Raw genomic sequence first — 14,354 nt, 5'->3', positions numbered from 1 at the left:
TTGCTTTGCTTTTTTGTCTTTATTGCTTCTATTCTGAAACAGCAGAGATAGAGCTATTGTTATGTCTCAGCCATAGCTTTTCTCACACAATACTATTGATTTCTTCTTTCACTGTTTGTTTTTTGTACCATATTTAAAAAAACAGATTTGCTTTAAAAGGGAAAAAGGAAATTAAACCTTTTAGTTAGTTGGTACACAGCAAGATCCCACTGCTGAAAATACTTGTGCGTATACTAAATGGTGTATGTTAATTCTGCTGTAAATGCCAGAGATTTGACCTACAAGGTCTACTCTGAGAATAATCCCTCCCATTTTATGATATTGGTCTACAACATCGGAGGTGGATGTTGGTAGTATGGCGGTAGAGGTTGAACCTTCTTGCCAATATTCTTTTAATTTTGGTTGCCAGGTGACAGACGGCAGCCAAGGGGCGCTCTATCAGAGTGGTGTCTGACATGGAAATGTATCTGGAGCAAAGGTGTGACATTGAATTCCTCACTGTAGAATAAATATCACCCACTGACATTCACTGATGCTTGCTCACATTTATGTGGACCAAATTGTGGATGTGAGTGCAGTGAGGCAGTGGGTGGTGTGTTTCAGAAGTGGTGGCAACAACAGTGGGTCACCTCTACTGGCACAGATTTTTAAGAGCGTGGCATGAAGGCTGTTGTTTGTTGCTGCTGAAAATACATAGATAATGGTGGTGACTGTGTTAAAAACCAGTGTTTTTCAGGCAACATTTTATCAAATAGTGTTAACATGCTCTTTTTAGCTTCTGTAGTTTTTATGGAAATAAATAGGAGGTATTACTTCTTGAGTGACGTATGTTCTATACTATTTCAGCTACAGATCAGACCATAAGCCACTGTAACTGGTAACAAAGTTCTTTAAACTCCATGTGACATTGGTAGTCTCAAGGATAACATAAAGAACTCATTCTAGACTTCATAGTTTTTTTGATGAATTGTGCCCTTCCCAACGAACACCAGTAATGTGTTCAGTTAACTTCAGAGTTCACACAGAGAATTGCACCCGTGGGAGTGAATCGAAAACTGCTACGTGAGGAAACTTGCTTTGAGTGATATAGAGGCTGCTTTTCTTAAGAGCATGAACTATAACTTCAGTTCTTGCACTGAGGGAAGCAATCACTTCACCTTTCCTGCTTTTATTCTTTTTGTACTTCTGAGTGACTGAATGATTTGTATGTTTGACTTTTTCCTAGACCAGGGCTAGTAGCTACTGTCATGCATTTGAACAATTATTTTAAGCCTTTTCTGTTCCACCTTATTAGGTAATATTTATTAAGAGTACAAAGAAGAAAAAAGCGAGTTATATTCTAGTCCTTATTTCCCCAGCTTCAGTTTTCTTCTTAGCTACTGTTTGTTACTTGTGCATATCTTCATTTGTTGTGGTCTCCAGAATCCATGACCCTCCTCTTCAGTTAGTTTCATGACATACTATCCTTACTAGCTGTTCTTGTTCTTCCTTACAGTGGTTTATATACTACTGCTGGTATGCTACCACTGCCTGTCAGACCGCTCTACTCGGTTGGAATTCTTATGCAGAAGGAGCAAGAGATTTTTCTGAAGAACTTGTAGCGCTGGTTCAACATAGGCTCAAAATAAAAAAAAAAATTAAAAAATTAAAAAAAAAGAAAAAGTGAGGTTTGTAACGGTTTCAGTTGTAGATGATCTTTTTTTGCTCTGTGTACGTGCAGAGTACACATACTGAACTTATCCTACCACTATCAGGAAGGAGGTGACGTTGCTACAGCCTTTATGTCCTTTTAAAATCCCTGCGTTTTGTGGTGTCGTTACTGCAGGAACAGATTTAAGTGCTTTTACACTGGTACAATCACGGTTCACTTTATGATTTTGTACTACTTTTTAATACATACTCTTAGCTCAGGTACTGAATGTTTTCCTTTTATTGTTACATTTTAAAACACAAGAGTGTTGTTGTTGTTGTTGTTTATGGTATTCTCCATGTTAAATAATGCAATTTGAAACAGTTATTTGCTTTATAATTTTTAGTTTTATGAGATGAATGGGTATATTTTTTTTTGTTTTTTTTTCCTTTGAATATTCACAATAAACAGATTTCACGCTTTTTTTTAGCTTTTGTCGTACCTTGCTCGTTAGAAGGACACCTTTACATCTCTTTGTGGATCATAGCAATTACCTGTCACAAGTGCTTTCTAAAATAATCTGGGACTCTCAAATTAATATGGAATGCATCTATTGAAATTCTTTAGGTGAGCTGTGTATGTAATAATTTCAAATAAAGAAATACAAATTCACCTCTACTAGATATGTGTCAATATTGATCTTCCACTTTTTTTTCCTCTGTATTTTCTTCACACTTGTGGTCTGTAAGCATTTGTGACAAAGTTTCTTCTTCTTGTATTCAAAATTTGAATGAGTCTATCTTTGAAAACAGCTTTCTATGATGGATCTGTGGGCTATTTACAAGACGTTAAACCATGTGGGGCTAATATAAAAGCAAGATATTGCTGATAGATATATTTATAAGAAGTATAAGAGGTGAGAATTCTGTTTTGTTTTTTTTTTTTTATAGAAGTACCTTTCAAACTTGTATTTTGATTTTTATCCACCCTGCTATTTCAGTAAACATTAGGAACAAACAAACCCATGTAGGCTCATCTAAAACCATCCCAGATGCAGTAGGATCTGTTTGCAATTTTAGCTCACTTTTCTCATGATTTCTTTCAAAAGTAATTGCCTTTAGTCATAAAATTCTGAGTAGGTTGGCTATTTACATCCAACTATATGTTTTTATCTTTGGGATCACGTAGGCAGAAAAAGCTGTAGAAATTTCCTCAAATCACAACTTTTTCAATTAATAACTTTTTTATTCCAAATGTTGTGTCTGTCCAGCTGACTTATTCAGTTCCAGAAAAGGGAAGATTAGCTTAGAAAATTCTTTTCTAATTCAATTATTCTCTCTCAAAGTACAGTTTAGACCTGCCCGTGTAATTGAACAACCACAGTCCTTTATATTATTCTGCTAACTTCTTATATTTCTTTGTGTTTGCTCATTTGTCATATATACTTTCTCAAAGTGCTGTGTCCATATGAACTTTAGCATGTAAATTATTCATGCGATGGTAGCCAAGTAATATTTAAGTTCGTGTGAGTTTTGATCTAATTCTGCCGAAGACAAAGGAAATAATAGCATTGGCTTGTCTGTGTTTTGGATCTTCCTTCCTAATTTTGACTGTAGAAATAGATCACACACTTCCCCAGTTATATGTCTTAAGTTGCATAAACAGGATAAGTCTCTTTCCTATTATGTTATTATTATTATCTGCAAATGCTCATGATTGTTCAACAAATCAATTTTTTCATGAAATAGAATTCTTTTCATAATGGTAATGAAAGCACTTTTGGCATGAATGCTCTCACAATTATTTACTTAAGCTTGCATTTGTGTTGCTTTTGCAACACAAAAAAACCTTTCGCACTGAAGTGAATTCAAACTGAGGAAAAAGTCAATGTAAAGCGAGAATGCATCAGGTAAATGCATAGTTTCTGTTGCAAGGGGGGAGGTGAGCATTTCTGGGCTGTTTATAACTTTTGTCCCTCTAATCTCAGTCAACCTCTGATTTAAATCAGTGCATATGAGTGTGTTAAAGATGTCTTGATCATTAGGGGCAAGTTATGTTTCTGTACTGACATTTATATTACACATGGTAGCAGGGCAATCTCAAAAGTAATGTCTCCTATTGTGTTGGCCCACAATGCCAGCATGTGGAAGTCTGTATGAAGCAAATTAAATTCCTCCATAAAGATATAATGGCACCCACTGACATTCATCAATTCTTGCTGAAAATTTATTAAGACCAAACAACAGATTTCAGCACAGTGAGGTGTTTCAATAGTGCAAACAGTGATGTGTGAGAGAAGCCTTGTGACGGATGGCAGTACAGATTATTATGACTGGCATGCAGGCTTTTGCTCATCAATTCTGAAAACACACAGCTAATGGTGGTGACTAGCTTGAAAATTGTGTTTTGTAGCTCTGAATTTGCTCTCTCAAATAGTGTCATCATTCTCTTTGTTTCTGCTGTAGTTTCCATAGAAATAAAGAGGAGACATTAGTTTTGGAGTTACCAATGTGTTAGGTCACTGCAAGATCACGTGGACATGTTCACAGTCAATGGACATGACTTTAATTGAATCATCAAAAAATAATTTTAGACTAGTAGATTTTCTTGCCTTCTTGACAAATTTTATCAGCTTTTTTAGTTTGGGTTCATTCTTGTTACGGCATTGTCTTAACAAACGTTTATATACTTCTCCTGAGTTTCAATCAAAGATGTGTGTAGGATATTGCTGAGAGAAGAGTGGGAAGCTGAAGTATCACTGCATAATATTTCAGAATAGTATTTTCTTGTTAATGAGTGTAGTGCAAACCTGAAGGCAGCGCCAGAACTTCTCGGCTGTGCCCACTGAACTCATAATGGAATCTGCAGTTGTAGTATGATCTTATTATGCTCTAAATAACAGGATGTTCTTTTTCCTTTTCTGGATGATTGGTGGCATTATATATATATATATATATATATATATACATATACATATATATATATATATATACATATATAATGTTTACAACAGAATTGTTAAGATTTGCATATCATCTACAAATGGTCGTGATGTGATCTATATATAAAAAGAAAGCCAGTAATTGGGAACAGATCAGTTGATGATTAATAAGTTTCTGTTCTATGATTTGAAAAATCTGTCCTTCAAAAAATTAAAATGCCTGTTCTACAGCATTGCAATTAGAATGTTTTAAGTGGGCATGTAGATTTGTATAATATGATGGGTGCATGCATTGTATGTAAGAGGGACTAAAATCAAGCCAGATGCTAGGATTTATGTTTTCAAGAGGAGTTACACCTTTGATCCTCTCCCAGTCAAAACTCTATTGCTCTTCTGCAGTTTGCTGTAGACAGTACGTAGCACATATTCTCTGAGATAAATTATTTGAAATGACAGAGGGAACATATAAGGCAGCACTGAAATGAGTTTCAGTGGGGTAGCAACTTCTATTCAAACACACTGGTACGTGTTGGGGCACCCAAAGTTAAAATGCTGATACTGATGTTTGTGAATAATTTTTTTTGCTGTCTATTTTAGAAACTCATGCATAGAGTACTGATTTTGCTACTTTGGGCCAAATATTCAGCTGTCATACATAAATGTAACTCTTTTAATGTTATTTACAAAAGTTTGAAGTACACCAACAATTTTTTTTTTTTTTTTTTTTTAAGAGACTGGCAAGGATTAGAAAGAAAAAAATCCCTTTCAAATCACCAGTGATTTCCTTTTCCAGAGACCGTTTAATATCCTAACTAGCACAAAGAAGAGCATTGGTGATTCTAATCCTCTTACCAGAGCCTTGGGAAACCAAAGTTTCTTGACTTCAGTTCAAGCTATGTTAAATGTTCATAAGGGTTTCACAGATGTTGTTAATTTCTCTAAGCCACTCCAGGAGTGTGCAGTGCCACTCTTTTGCTACTTGTCCTGAGAATAGTATAATATTTTTGAAGGGGTGAAGGAAGACTTTCAGTGCTGTGATCACCACCCAATGTACAATTGACCCATAGAACAATAAAGTAATTGGAAGATTAGAGAGAGAAGGGTGTGGGGAAGAAACTGCACTATTTGAGAGTCAGGAGAAAAAGAGAGGAAAGTATCTGGCTGACAGTTTATTGCACTATCTTTAGTAGAAAAGAGAATTAAGCAAAAAGAATTTGGCTGTGAGCAATGTAGCTTTTCTCACCAACTCAATGACAAAAAGTGCCCAGACCAAAAATACACTCTGGCAAGGAAGATAACATCATGTGGAAGCCTGCAATGTTTTAGCTCTACTGGTGGGATCTGACAGCAGGTCAGCAGATTCTTTAGTATTAAACTAACTGATGCTAAAAGAATGTGATTTTATATACCTGATAGTATCCTGAGACTTCTGTTCACTATATAATGCAAGCCATTTTTTGTTTTGATTTAATTTTTTGATTTTATACAATTTTTTGTAGCTGCCGAATTGCCTAGGCCAACTCATTCCTCACCAGAGCTGTGTAATCATTCAGATCCTGGTTAGGCTTAGATAGGGGTAATTGTAACATCACCCACTTCCTATCCCCAAAGTTAGCAGTGTGTTTTTAACCTAGAATTACTGTATAAACATTGGTTATTGGAGCTAATGTGCTATTTGTTGCTGATGGAGCTGATGGTTCTTTCCTGCGCCATTGAGTGCTGTGAACTCATTATGGTTTATCTAAATTTGTTTCTAGGAAGGATTTTTCGTGGAAGTAGGCATTGTAATATTAATAGAAATCTTTCTTAGTGCATTCAAATTCAGTTAGTTTAAAGGCTGGATGTTTGCCTTAACGAAGAATTGGATTTCTTGGTGTGTGTCACCTGGTATATGGCTCTGCATAATATGCTGTATTGTATGGATTCATACTTCTACTGTCTTTTCATCTGAGCAGAGTTTGAGAGTTACTTTTAATGATTCATCTTGGATTTCTCCAAGTAACTCCGTTTTTAGTATTGCAAAGTGTAGCAATTGACACTGATAACGGAGCAGTTGCATGCTGTTTCTAAACAAGTGTGTATGTTTGCATGTTTACTGCTTATTTTGTGTGGCAGGTGTAAAGATTTGTACCTTATTCAGCAGAGCGTGTATGCATATTTTTGTCCTCAGTCCGATGATATTTCATTAGGGATCTCTGAGTCCCTCTGGGTCTGAGCCTTTGTCATCATTGTCAACATTGCAGCAAGTAAAACTGTAAAAGAAAATCATTGCCTTAAGGTAGACAAAAATGGAATGAGAAAGAACTTTCCTGTCTTTCTTAACTTTCTTAACATTACTTGCTATTAGAATCGAAATCTCGTCAGTCCCTTCCCACACCTCCCAGAGTGATCATTTTCTGCATGGGCTTAATTAGAGCATCCCATGGTTTGGTCTTTGAGGTAGGCTCTGCTTTGTACTGACTGTCAGTTCCTGGGATATGCTTATTAATGCACTAAAAAACAGTGTGGTTTTCAGCACTTGAACTCCATGGAATGTTCACTGGGACGTGTGCAGGGTTATATAATGACAACCAGTTCCTTTAAATATAATATGTATTGTAATATTTATGTATTTAGCTTCACAGAGATTAACTTTGGAACATGTATATATATTATTTATTGACATTTATGCCTTTCTTGCATCCAGGATGGCCTAACTCAACATCTGTTCTTGATTAAAGTGAGCATCTGGTATTTTACAGATAATTATGAGACATGAGCTTATTGTCCTCTAGGCCTATCAGACAAATTGGAACCGAACTCTCTATGTGGACAGTGAGATATGTTTCAGATCACACCTTTTGCGTTGTACTTCAGGGTTTATCTGTTGTACCCTGTTTGCCAGCAAAAGTACCAGCAACATGAGTGCTATATCCTAGGACCAGAAAGGAAAGAAGTGATGAGGATGTATCCAGCACAGAAGAATAAAATGGGAAAGTTGAAAGCTCTGCTGTTGTTAAACTTTCTCCTTTGTTTACTAATCTGAATTTGTAATCCTTCTTAATTCCTGAGAAATAGGTTTGTCGTACAGCAAAGGAATGAATTCAGGGAGGGGGAATGTAAAAAGCAAGTAGTTAGTGACCAGGATGTTGAGAGTTTTTTCCCTGACACGTTTTCTAGAAAGTTAGGTTGACTCAGGAGGAAAAATAGCATAAAACCACAGAATGACAGGTATGTACTGCAAGAAGCCTCACAAAATTTTGTCCTCTCTTGTTCTAAAGCAAGGTGCGTAACTCATTGTTCATTATGAGCCATAAACACTAGCTCAACTATGATTAACATATCCAATATCCACTTATTTGTGTACCCTAGTTCATGGCTACACATGTATTAATTAAAGGAGGTTATTACTCTGAACTTAACCCTAAAAGAAGAGGATTGCAATCTTTGTTTCTTGTTCTCCTCTCTAACAGCATTTCCTAGAAGAGCAAGCCTGTGACCAGATAACCTAATATGTTTATCTCTGTTAACAGTTCTGATAGCTGCAGGATTTGGTTTCATATAATCATGGAATCATACAATGGCCTGCGTTGAAAAGGACCTCAGAGCTCATCTAGTTTGAACCCCGCTGCTGCAAGCAGGGTTGCCAACCACTAGGCCAGGCTGCCCAGAGCCAGTTTATTTTTGCTTTTGTTTATCTGTATGCATTTGAAAGAAGTTGTTGGGTCAAGGGAACCCCAGCAAAATGCTTTTTCTTCAGGCACTTCAGGCACTCGCGTAGTTTTCATTCCTTAGAATCTGTTAAAACACTTGAAAGTCAGAAGCATACAAATGCAATCACAAATATCAATGAGATAGTTCAGGTTCAAATTGCAACGCCAAATTGTGCTAGTTCTAATAATTGATCTCTTGCTCACAAACCAAGTGTCTGATGTACCTGTTGTGTTTATGCACTTCCTCTGAAAGTATGGTAAGGTGGGAAAAAGTGATTCTTAACCAGATAGTTTAAAGACATATCTAATGCAACACCATCACATCTTCTATAGCTAACTCTCAAAAGCAGATAGCAGTTACGTAGTCTCCGTAGCTGTAACTCCTCCTACAATCATTTGAATATTTAGTAGCTAAGCAAGTTTAGTTTTACTTATATTTTGCACTCGTGTCATTGGTTCTGCTAAGTTCTGCCAATCTGTTGTCATCTTAACTGCAGCTTTTTTCTTTGCCAGGTATTATTAGCCGCCAGGAAGCAGAAGAACTGCTGATGAATAAATCTGAAGGAACATTCCTGGTGCGAGTCAGTGAGAAAATCTGGGGCTACGCATTGTCTTATCGCCAACAAAGTGGGTTCAAACACTTCTTGGTTGATGCTTCGGGGGATTTCTACAGCTTCTTGGGGGTAGATCCAAACCGACATGCAACACTGACAGACCTTATTGATTTTCACAAGGTAACACTCACTAGGTAGAGATCAATAGTTGAGTGGAGGTGATTAATAATTTAAAGAGTAGCCATGTAATTTGAAACCACACTAGAGAGAAGTAAGGATAGCAAGGAAAGGAATATATGTGTGTATATATTCTAGAGTAAGCCTTGCTTTAACATTTATAGTTGGTATCTTTTGTTGCAGTGCATCGGAAAGCTGTTACCCTTTCTCTGTAGACATCTCATTTGTGTTTTCCTTTAAGCAGTCTTATGCAATGTATACTTTCATAGGCTAAAACCAGACTAATAAGGGTTGAGAGAATTAACACTTTTTGAGCCTCTATGCTTTACAGAATTGCATGGGAAATACCACAGAAAAGGTCTTTGAATGAAGTTTCAGCATTTTTAGAGCCTTTGATGTGAGGGCTGTAATGTGCGAAAGCAGAGCAGTGGAGCAGAAAATAAAGGAATATAGAGGTTTTCTGTTGTAGGGAGGTGCTAAGAGTTGTTCCTTATCATCCAAAACAACTTTATGAGAGTAACTTAACTGAGGTCTTTGCCGAGTTTAGATGGGTTTGAATTACTTTGTCTCTAACTCGTGTTTCCTGTTTAGCAAAAGGAGACAAAATAGAAGCACTGTTTCTGGTAGCATAGGCTGTTTTCATCACTTCAAATCTTTCTCCAAACTTCAAACTAATTCTATTATTTTTTTTTTGTTCTTTCATACAGCATTTAATTTTTCCAATATTCAGTCTCACAGTCACTAAGCAGAGATGATTTTTCTTCTAATCTCCCCTTCTGAATCTTTGGTATTTCACTTAGTTTGCAACTTCTCCTCAGTCAGACCTGCAGCTGTAATCTTTAAATTACAACTGTAATTACCAGTACAGCATACTGTAAATCAATTCTTTTGGATTTGATTGGTTTAACAAAATGAACCTGAGTTTCTCAGAATTTGCATGTTATGAAGGAAGAGGAATTATAGCGTGACATTCTTCATAGAAACACAGATGGTCATCAAGGGCAAAAAATCCCAAACTCATTCAGGTTGACTGAAAACAATTTATTTGTTCTGGTTTTGTTATGACTTTTCGCTGTACTAGAAATCTATTTACAGACAGCAGTAGAGTACTTCTCAGAAGCTGAATAGATTTTAGTTCGCGCTGTCTAAATTTTTTTAGATATTTCTTGATAATAGGTATTAGTTCCCCCTGTATTAAGCCTATCAGAGTAGCTCCTTCACCTTTAATGTCACCACACAGTTCTCTTTTAAATATCTAGTGTAACAGCTACATTAAAATTGTTCCCTTTGACAACCAGCTCCGTAGGCTTCTTTATCCTCTCTCTCATACGGTTTTCTCAGAAGCTTCTCTGCCTGCCTATTCTGGTGATATACATTGTCAAGAGCCCTACAGCCTTTTGGTAACTGGCTATGCAATTTTGATTTCTCCAAATCATAAACCTTTCTCTTGCAGCTATTGCAATATTATTTGGAGCAATTGCTGCTTCCTCATTACTGTTTTTGCCGAGAGTACAGCTTCCTAATGCAAAAGATGCCAAAATTCCTTGAAGGTTCCTTTTCACTTCCAATCAAAATGAGCAAGGCTGGCATAACTAGTCCTGCAGTTATTAGCGCTTATTCATTTACAACTGCTTCATTTCAATTACAAAAAGTTAATACAAAGAAATCAATCCACTGATTGTTAATGGGAAGAACAAATATCTTGCAGAAAGAATGTAAATTTCCATTTTCTTTGCACCTATGTACTGTGCAGCAGGCAGCAGTAATACAACCATGATATTGCTAAATCCTTGCATTTGCTTTCTCATAACTTTCTCAAAAGCAGTTAACTTGAGTAATAAATTTTCTGAACTTAGCTTGATGAGTGACTGGGGTGGAACCACATCTTGGACTCTGCGTGTGTTCTGAGGAAATCAGGCACCAAATTTCCACTGCATTTTAGTAGAAACTGGATGCCTTTTGAAAAATGTAGGCCTAAAACTTGGATCAGATTTTATTCCATTGCAGTCAGTAACAATGCATGTGTAAATCTCCAACTTATGCAATAACAAAAATGAATTATTATTACTCTAGAAGTAATGCAAAGACCACGTTCTCTACTGTTTTAGTAAGTTCTTTACTATTATTATTCATCTTAGTGATAAATTACTAGAATTACAGGTTTGTCATGCGAGTATCTAATTAATGAAAAGAGGTGCTATTTTTAAAGATTATTTTTGCCTTAGCAAGATTACTATCTTCAGCTTCTCAGCCAGAAAGCTGTTACGCTGTTGTGTGTGAGCACTCAGCATTGCACTCTTGCTCAGTCTTCTTGGGAAAGTTTCCAGCATCACAAAGGCTGTGGGAGTAGCACAGTAGGACTGCTATGTCTGTTAAATTAATCATTCAGAACACTTTTTACAGACATTTATAGCTGTTTGTCTTAGCATAGCAACTTAGAGGTGAGTCAAATCACAGCATTTTTTGTGCATCAGCTATTTGATACCACTATTTGATACTGGCACAATTTACACAATTTACCACTGACATAAATACCAAATAAAGCAAGAAGAAAATGCATAGTTGATAGGATCCCTTAGCTGATCTTATTTTTATCAAGTATGCTTTGTAGCTGATTACCAACAAGTGATATATTTTTAATGTTATCAGCTTTTCTTAGAATTCAGGGAAAGACTTAGAAGTCTATGAATGATACTTGATATGAATGATATGAATGATATGAATGATGATGATTTGTTTTACCTTTCTAGGAAGAAATCATCACATCCTCAGGTGGGGAGCTGCTACTGGAGCCATGCGGACAGCAGAAGAATCCACCAGACTACAGCCCTTTATTTGAGTAACCAGGACTCATTGGAATGTGTTCTGGGTAGCTGCAGTAACAATAGATAGCCACAAAAGTAAACACCAAAAAGTAATTAACAGACTTTATAAGCCACTGGTCGTGTGGCCAAAGAGTGTCCTCATTAGAAGACCCCAAATGTGTCTGGTTCACATGTGATTTATCAAGATTATTCATATTGCAAGCTTTTTAAAGATGAAAAGCTACTGACAGATTACAGATGAGAACTATTTCCAGAAATTTTTAAAAGGTTGTGGCCAATTGTAGTGAAAGCTAAGTTGCTGTCCTAATTTTCCTGACATTTAAGATTGAAAATGCAAAATCATATACTTCTAACAGATTGAAGTATGGTTGGGAACTATTCGTTGAGCCTTGTGTAATGCACCAGTATTGCTGATCAAGCTCTTTATTCCAAAGCAAAATTGTCAGGTTCTATGGATGATCTCTTCACTCAGTTGTGCACTTTCGGAAGCAAGCAATGCAGTCTTAAAATCTCCTTTTCCAGTTTGTGATTGCTCAAATGACCAGATATAGCTGGAGTCTTTGTATCCTGCTTTTCAATACAGACTGGCAAAGTTCACTGCAGCAGAGACAATCGGGACAGTCATTCTCATTCTGTTTACAATTACATGCAGTTGAGCTGCCCCGGAAGGAATTCAGTACAAAAAAACAGTCAGTTCGAATAAACTTGTTATTCTGGTAACCACTGTTTGATTTGTAGTAGCAACCACAACTCATACTGATCTTATCATGTTTAGTTTTTTTCTGATGTACAAGATACGTGCTGGAGATTCCTACTTTTACTTTGCTATAGTACTAGATATCTTCCTTGGTAGTACTAGATATCTTTCTTGGCTGAGCTGTAAGTGGTACTGTAACATCTCATAACAAATCAATTCAGGAAATGCAGTAAATAAGCAATGCTTATTAGCTGGAGTTGCTCTTAGCATACAGTTCCCAGATAAGACATCTGGGCTTTTCACAGCAACTGAGTTTTCTGAGATAGGACATTATTTAGCTGCAGCTGATAATCTGAGATACCAAGTGACTTGGAAACTAAATAAAGAGCCAAGATACCCAAGGAGTCTTGGATTTTTTTTAAAAGTATGCTCCTCTGCAGATCACCATAGTCTGGATCCTCAAAATGGTATATAGCTCTGCAATTCTGAATGTAGACTTAAATAACTCCTCTAGTACAATCTATGGTCTCTGTTAAAGGAGAAGCCTGGTGTGGTATGTCTAATCTGGGACCACAGTGCTCCAGATCATGGAGGTCAGCACAGTGGTGATTCACTGTGCATTTCAAATATGGACACTGTAAAAGCCATAAGTAAGCTGCTTTCCCCTCTGCCCTCAATAGAACGTTCAGCAAGAGCTATCTAAACCCTCTAAGGAGTTCCCATATCTACTACCTGCTTTCTTACCTTCCAGAGGTATCTGTACTTGTAAGTACCCATACATACCTGAGGCCAGAATGCGGAAGAAAGGAATTCACATTCACAGAGACTGTTGAGAATAGTTCAATTCATTTCTAATTAAGAAGTTCTCAGCATGTTCCCTTTATTTATTTATTTATTTACTTACTTATTTATTTTAGGGGTAAGAAGGCCTGGGCATATAGCTTTCTATCCTATGTGTCCTGTTCTGATGTAGTCAACATCATAACAGCATCATCATTTTCTCTTTGGACTACATTTCCTATGTTTCCTTAGTTTTGTTAATTTTTCTGCTGATTCCATCCACTTCTCGTTCTACGTTTTACCTGGCTTAAAAATAAATTTCTTTTAAGTTCCTCTGCAAATGAAATTGCTGTCTGGAAAACTGCGGTTTCATCTGAGAAGTTTATTATGCTAATAAATGTCAGAATTCTCAAATAAAGGAATTGCTTTTTTTTCCATAGCTTCACAGAAACAATGAAAAACAACCAGCCAATTCATAGAGTATCAGCAAAGAAAAACTCAACAATATATAACCAGAAGCAGCAGCAGCAGTGAAATAGAGTGCAACTTGACTTAAGATAAATTTTGAAAGAAACAAAGGGAGATCATAGCAAGGAGAAACTAAGAACAGGAACTTCTTGGTAGATATGTGTGGTTGCTCTCTGCACGGATTTAAAAAAAAAGAATAATGGGGAAAATATACACTGATAAATAATAGGGGAAAATGTGCTTATCCCATAGTTTTGGAAGCATTTTGGCAGTCTGCTGCCCTTGGAGGAAGAGTAGGCACTGCTGCCTCTTCTTTAAAGGTTGCCTTTTTTTCTGCTGGCCTTAGAGCTTTCAGCAGTAAGGTGAGTTTGAGCTCAGTGTACCTCTACATTTGCTGTTTTCTGAAGCTGTTCATCTCCATGTACTAAATTTTTTCCTCTGCTGCAGTTTCACTGTCTAGAATGGGCAGTTTTATTCTTTTTTGCAGTGACCTTTAAGCCTCGCTTTCTGATCTGTTTTTCTATCAGTAGCTATTATTGGGTCATAAGAGGTAGGTGTTATGGATTTTCATTATAAAATTTAGAGGCTTT

At 36.5% G+C, this 14,354-nt stretch overlaps 1 protein-coding gene across 1 annotated transcript in view; it reads left to right on the top strand.

The window, feature by feature from the left end:
- Nucleotides 1-14,066, top strand: part of SH2D4B (SH2 domain containing 4B) — a 67,448-nt gene extending 53,382 nt beyond the window's left edge. The window contains exons 7-8 of the mRNA XM_052677650.1: nucleotides 8,777-8,997; nucleotides 11,745-14,066. Of these exons, the coding sequence (XP_052533610.1) occupies nucleotides 8,777-8,997; nucleotides 11,745-11,837 (314 nt within the window). The 3' untranslated portion in view covers nucleotides 11,838-14,066. The remainder of the gene's footprint in view (nucleotides 1-8,776; nucleotides 8,998-11,744) is intronic.
- Nucleotides 14,067-14,354: the final 288 nt, after the last annotated feature.

This window comes from Tympanuchus pallidicinctus, unplaced genomic scaffold (genome assembly GCF_026119805.1).
Source record: "Tympanuchus pallidicinctus isolate F22 unplaced genomic scaffold, pur_lepc_1.0 scaffold16, whole genome shotgun sequence".
NCBI lineage: Eukaryota > Metazoa > Chordata > Aves > Galliformes > Phasianidae > Tympanuchus > Tympanuchus pallidicinctus.
The sequence above is the reverse complement of the archived record's forward strand: the minus strand, read 5'-3'. Positions and strand labels throughout refer to the sequence as shown.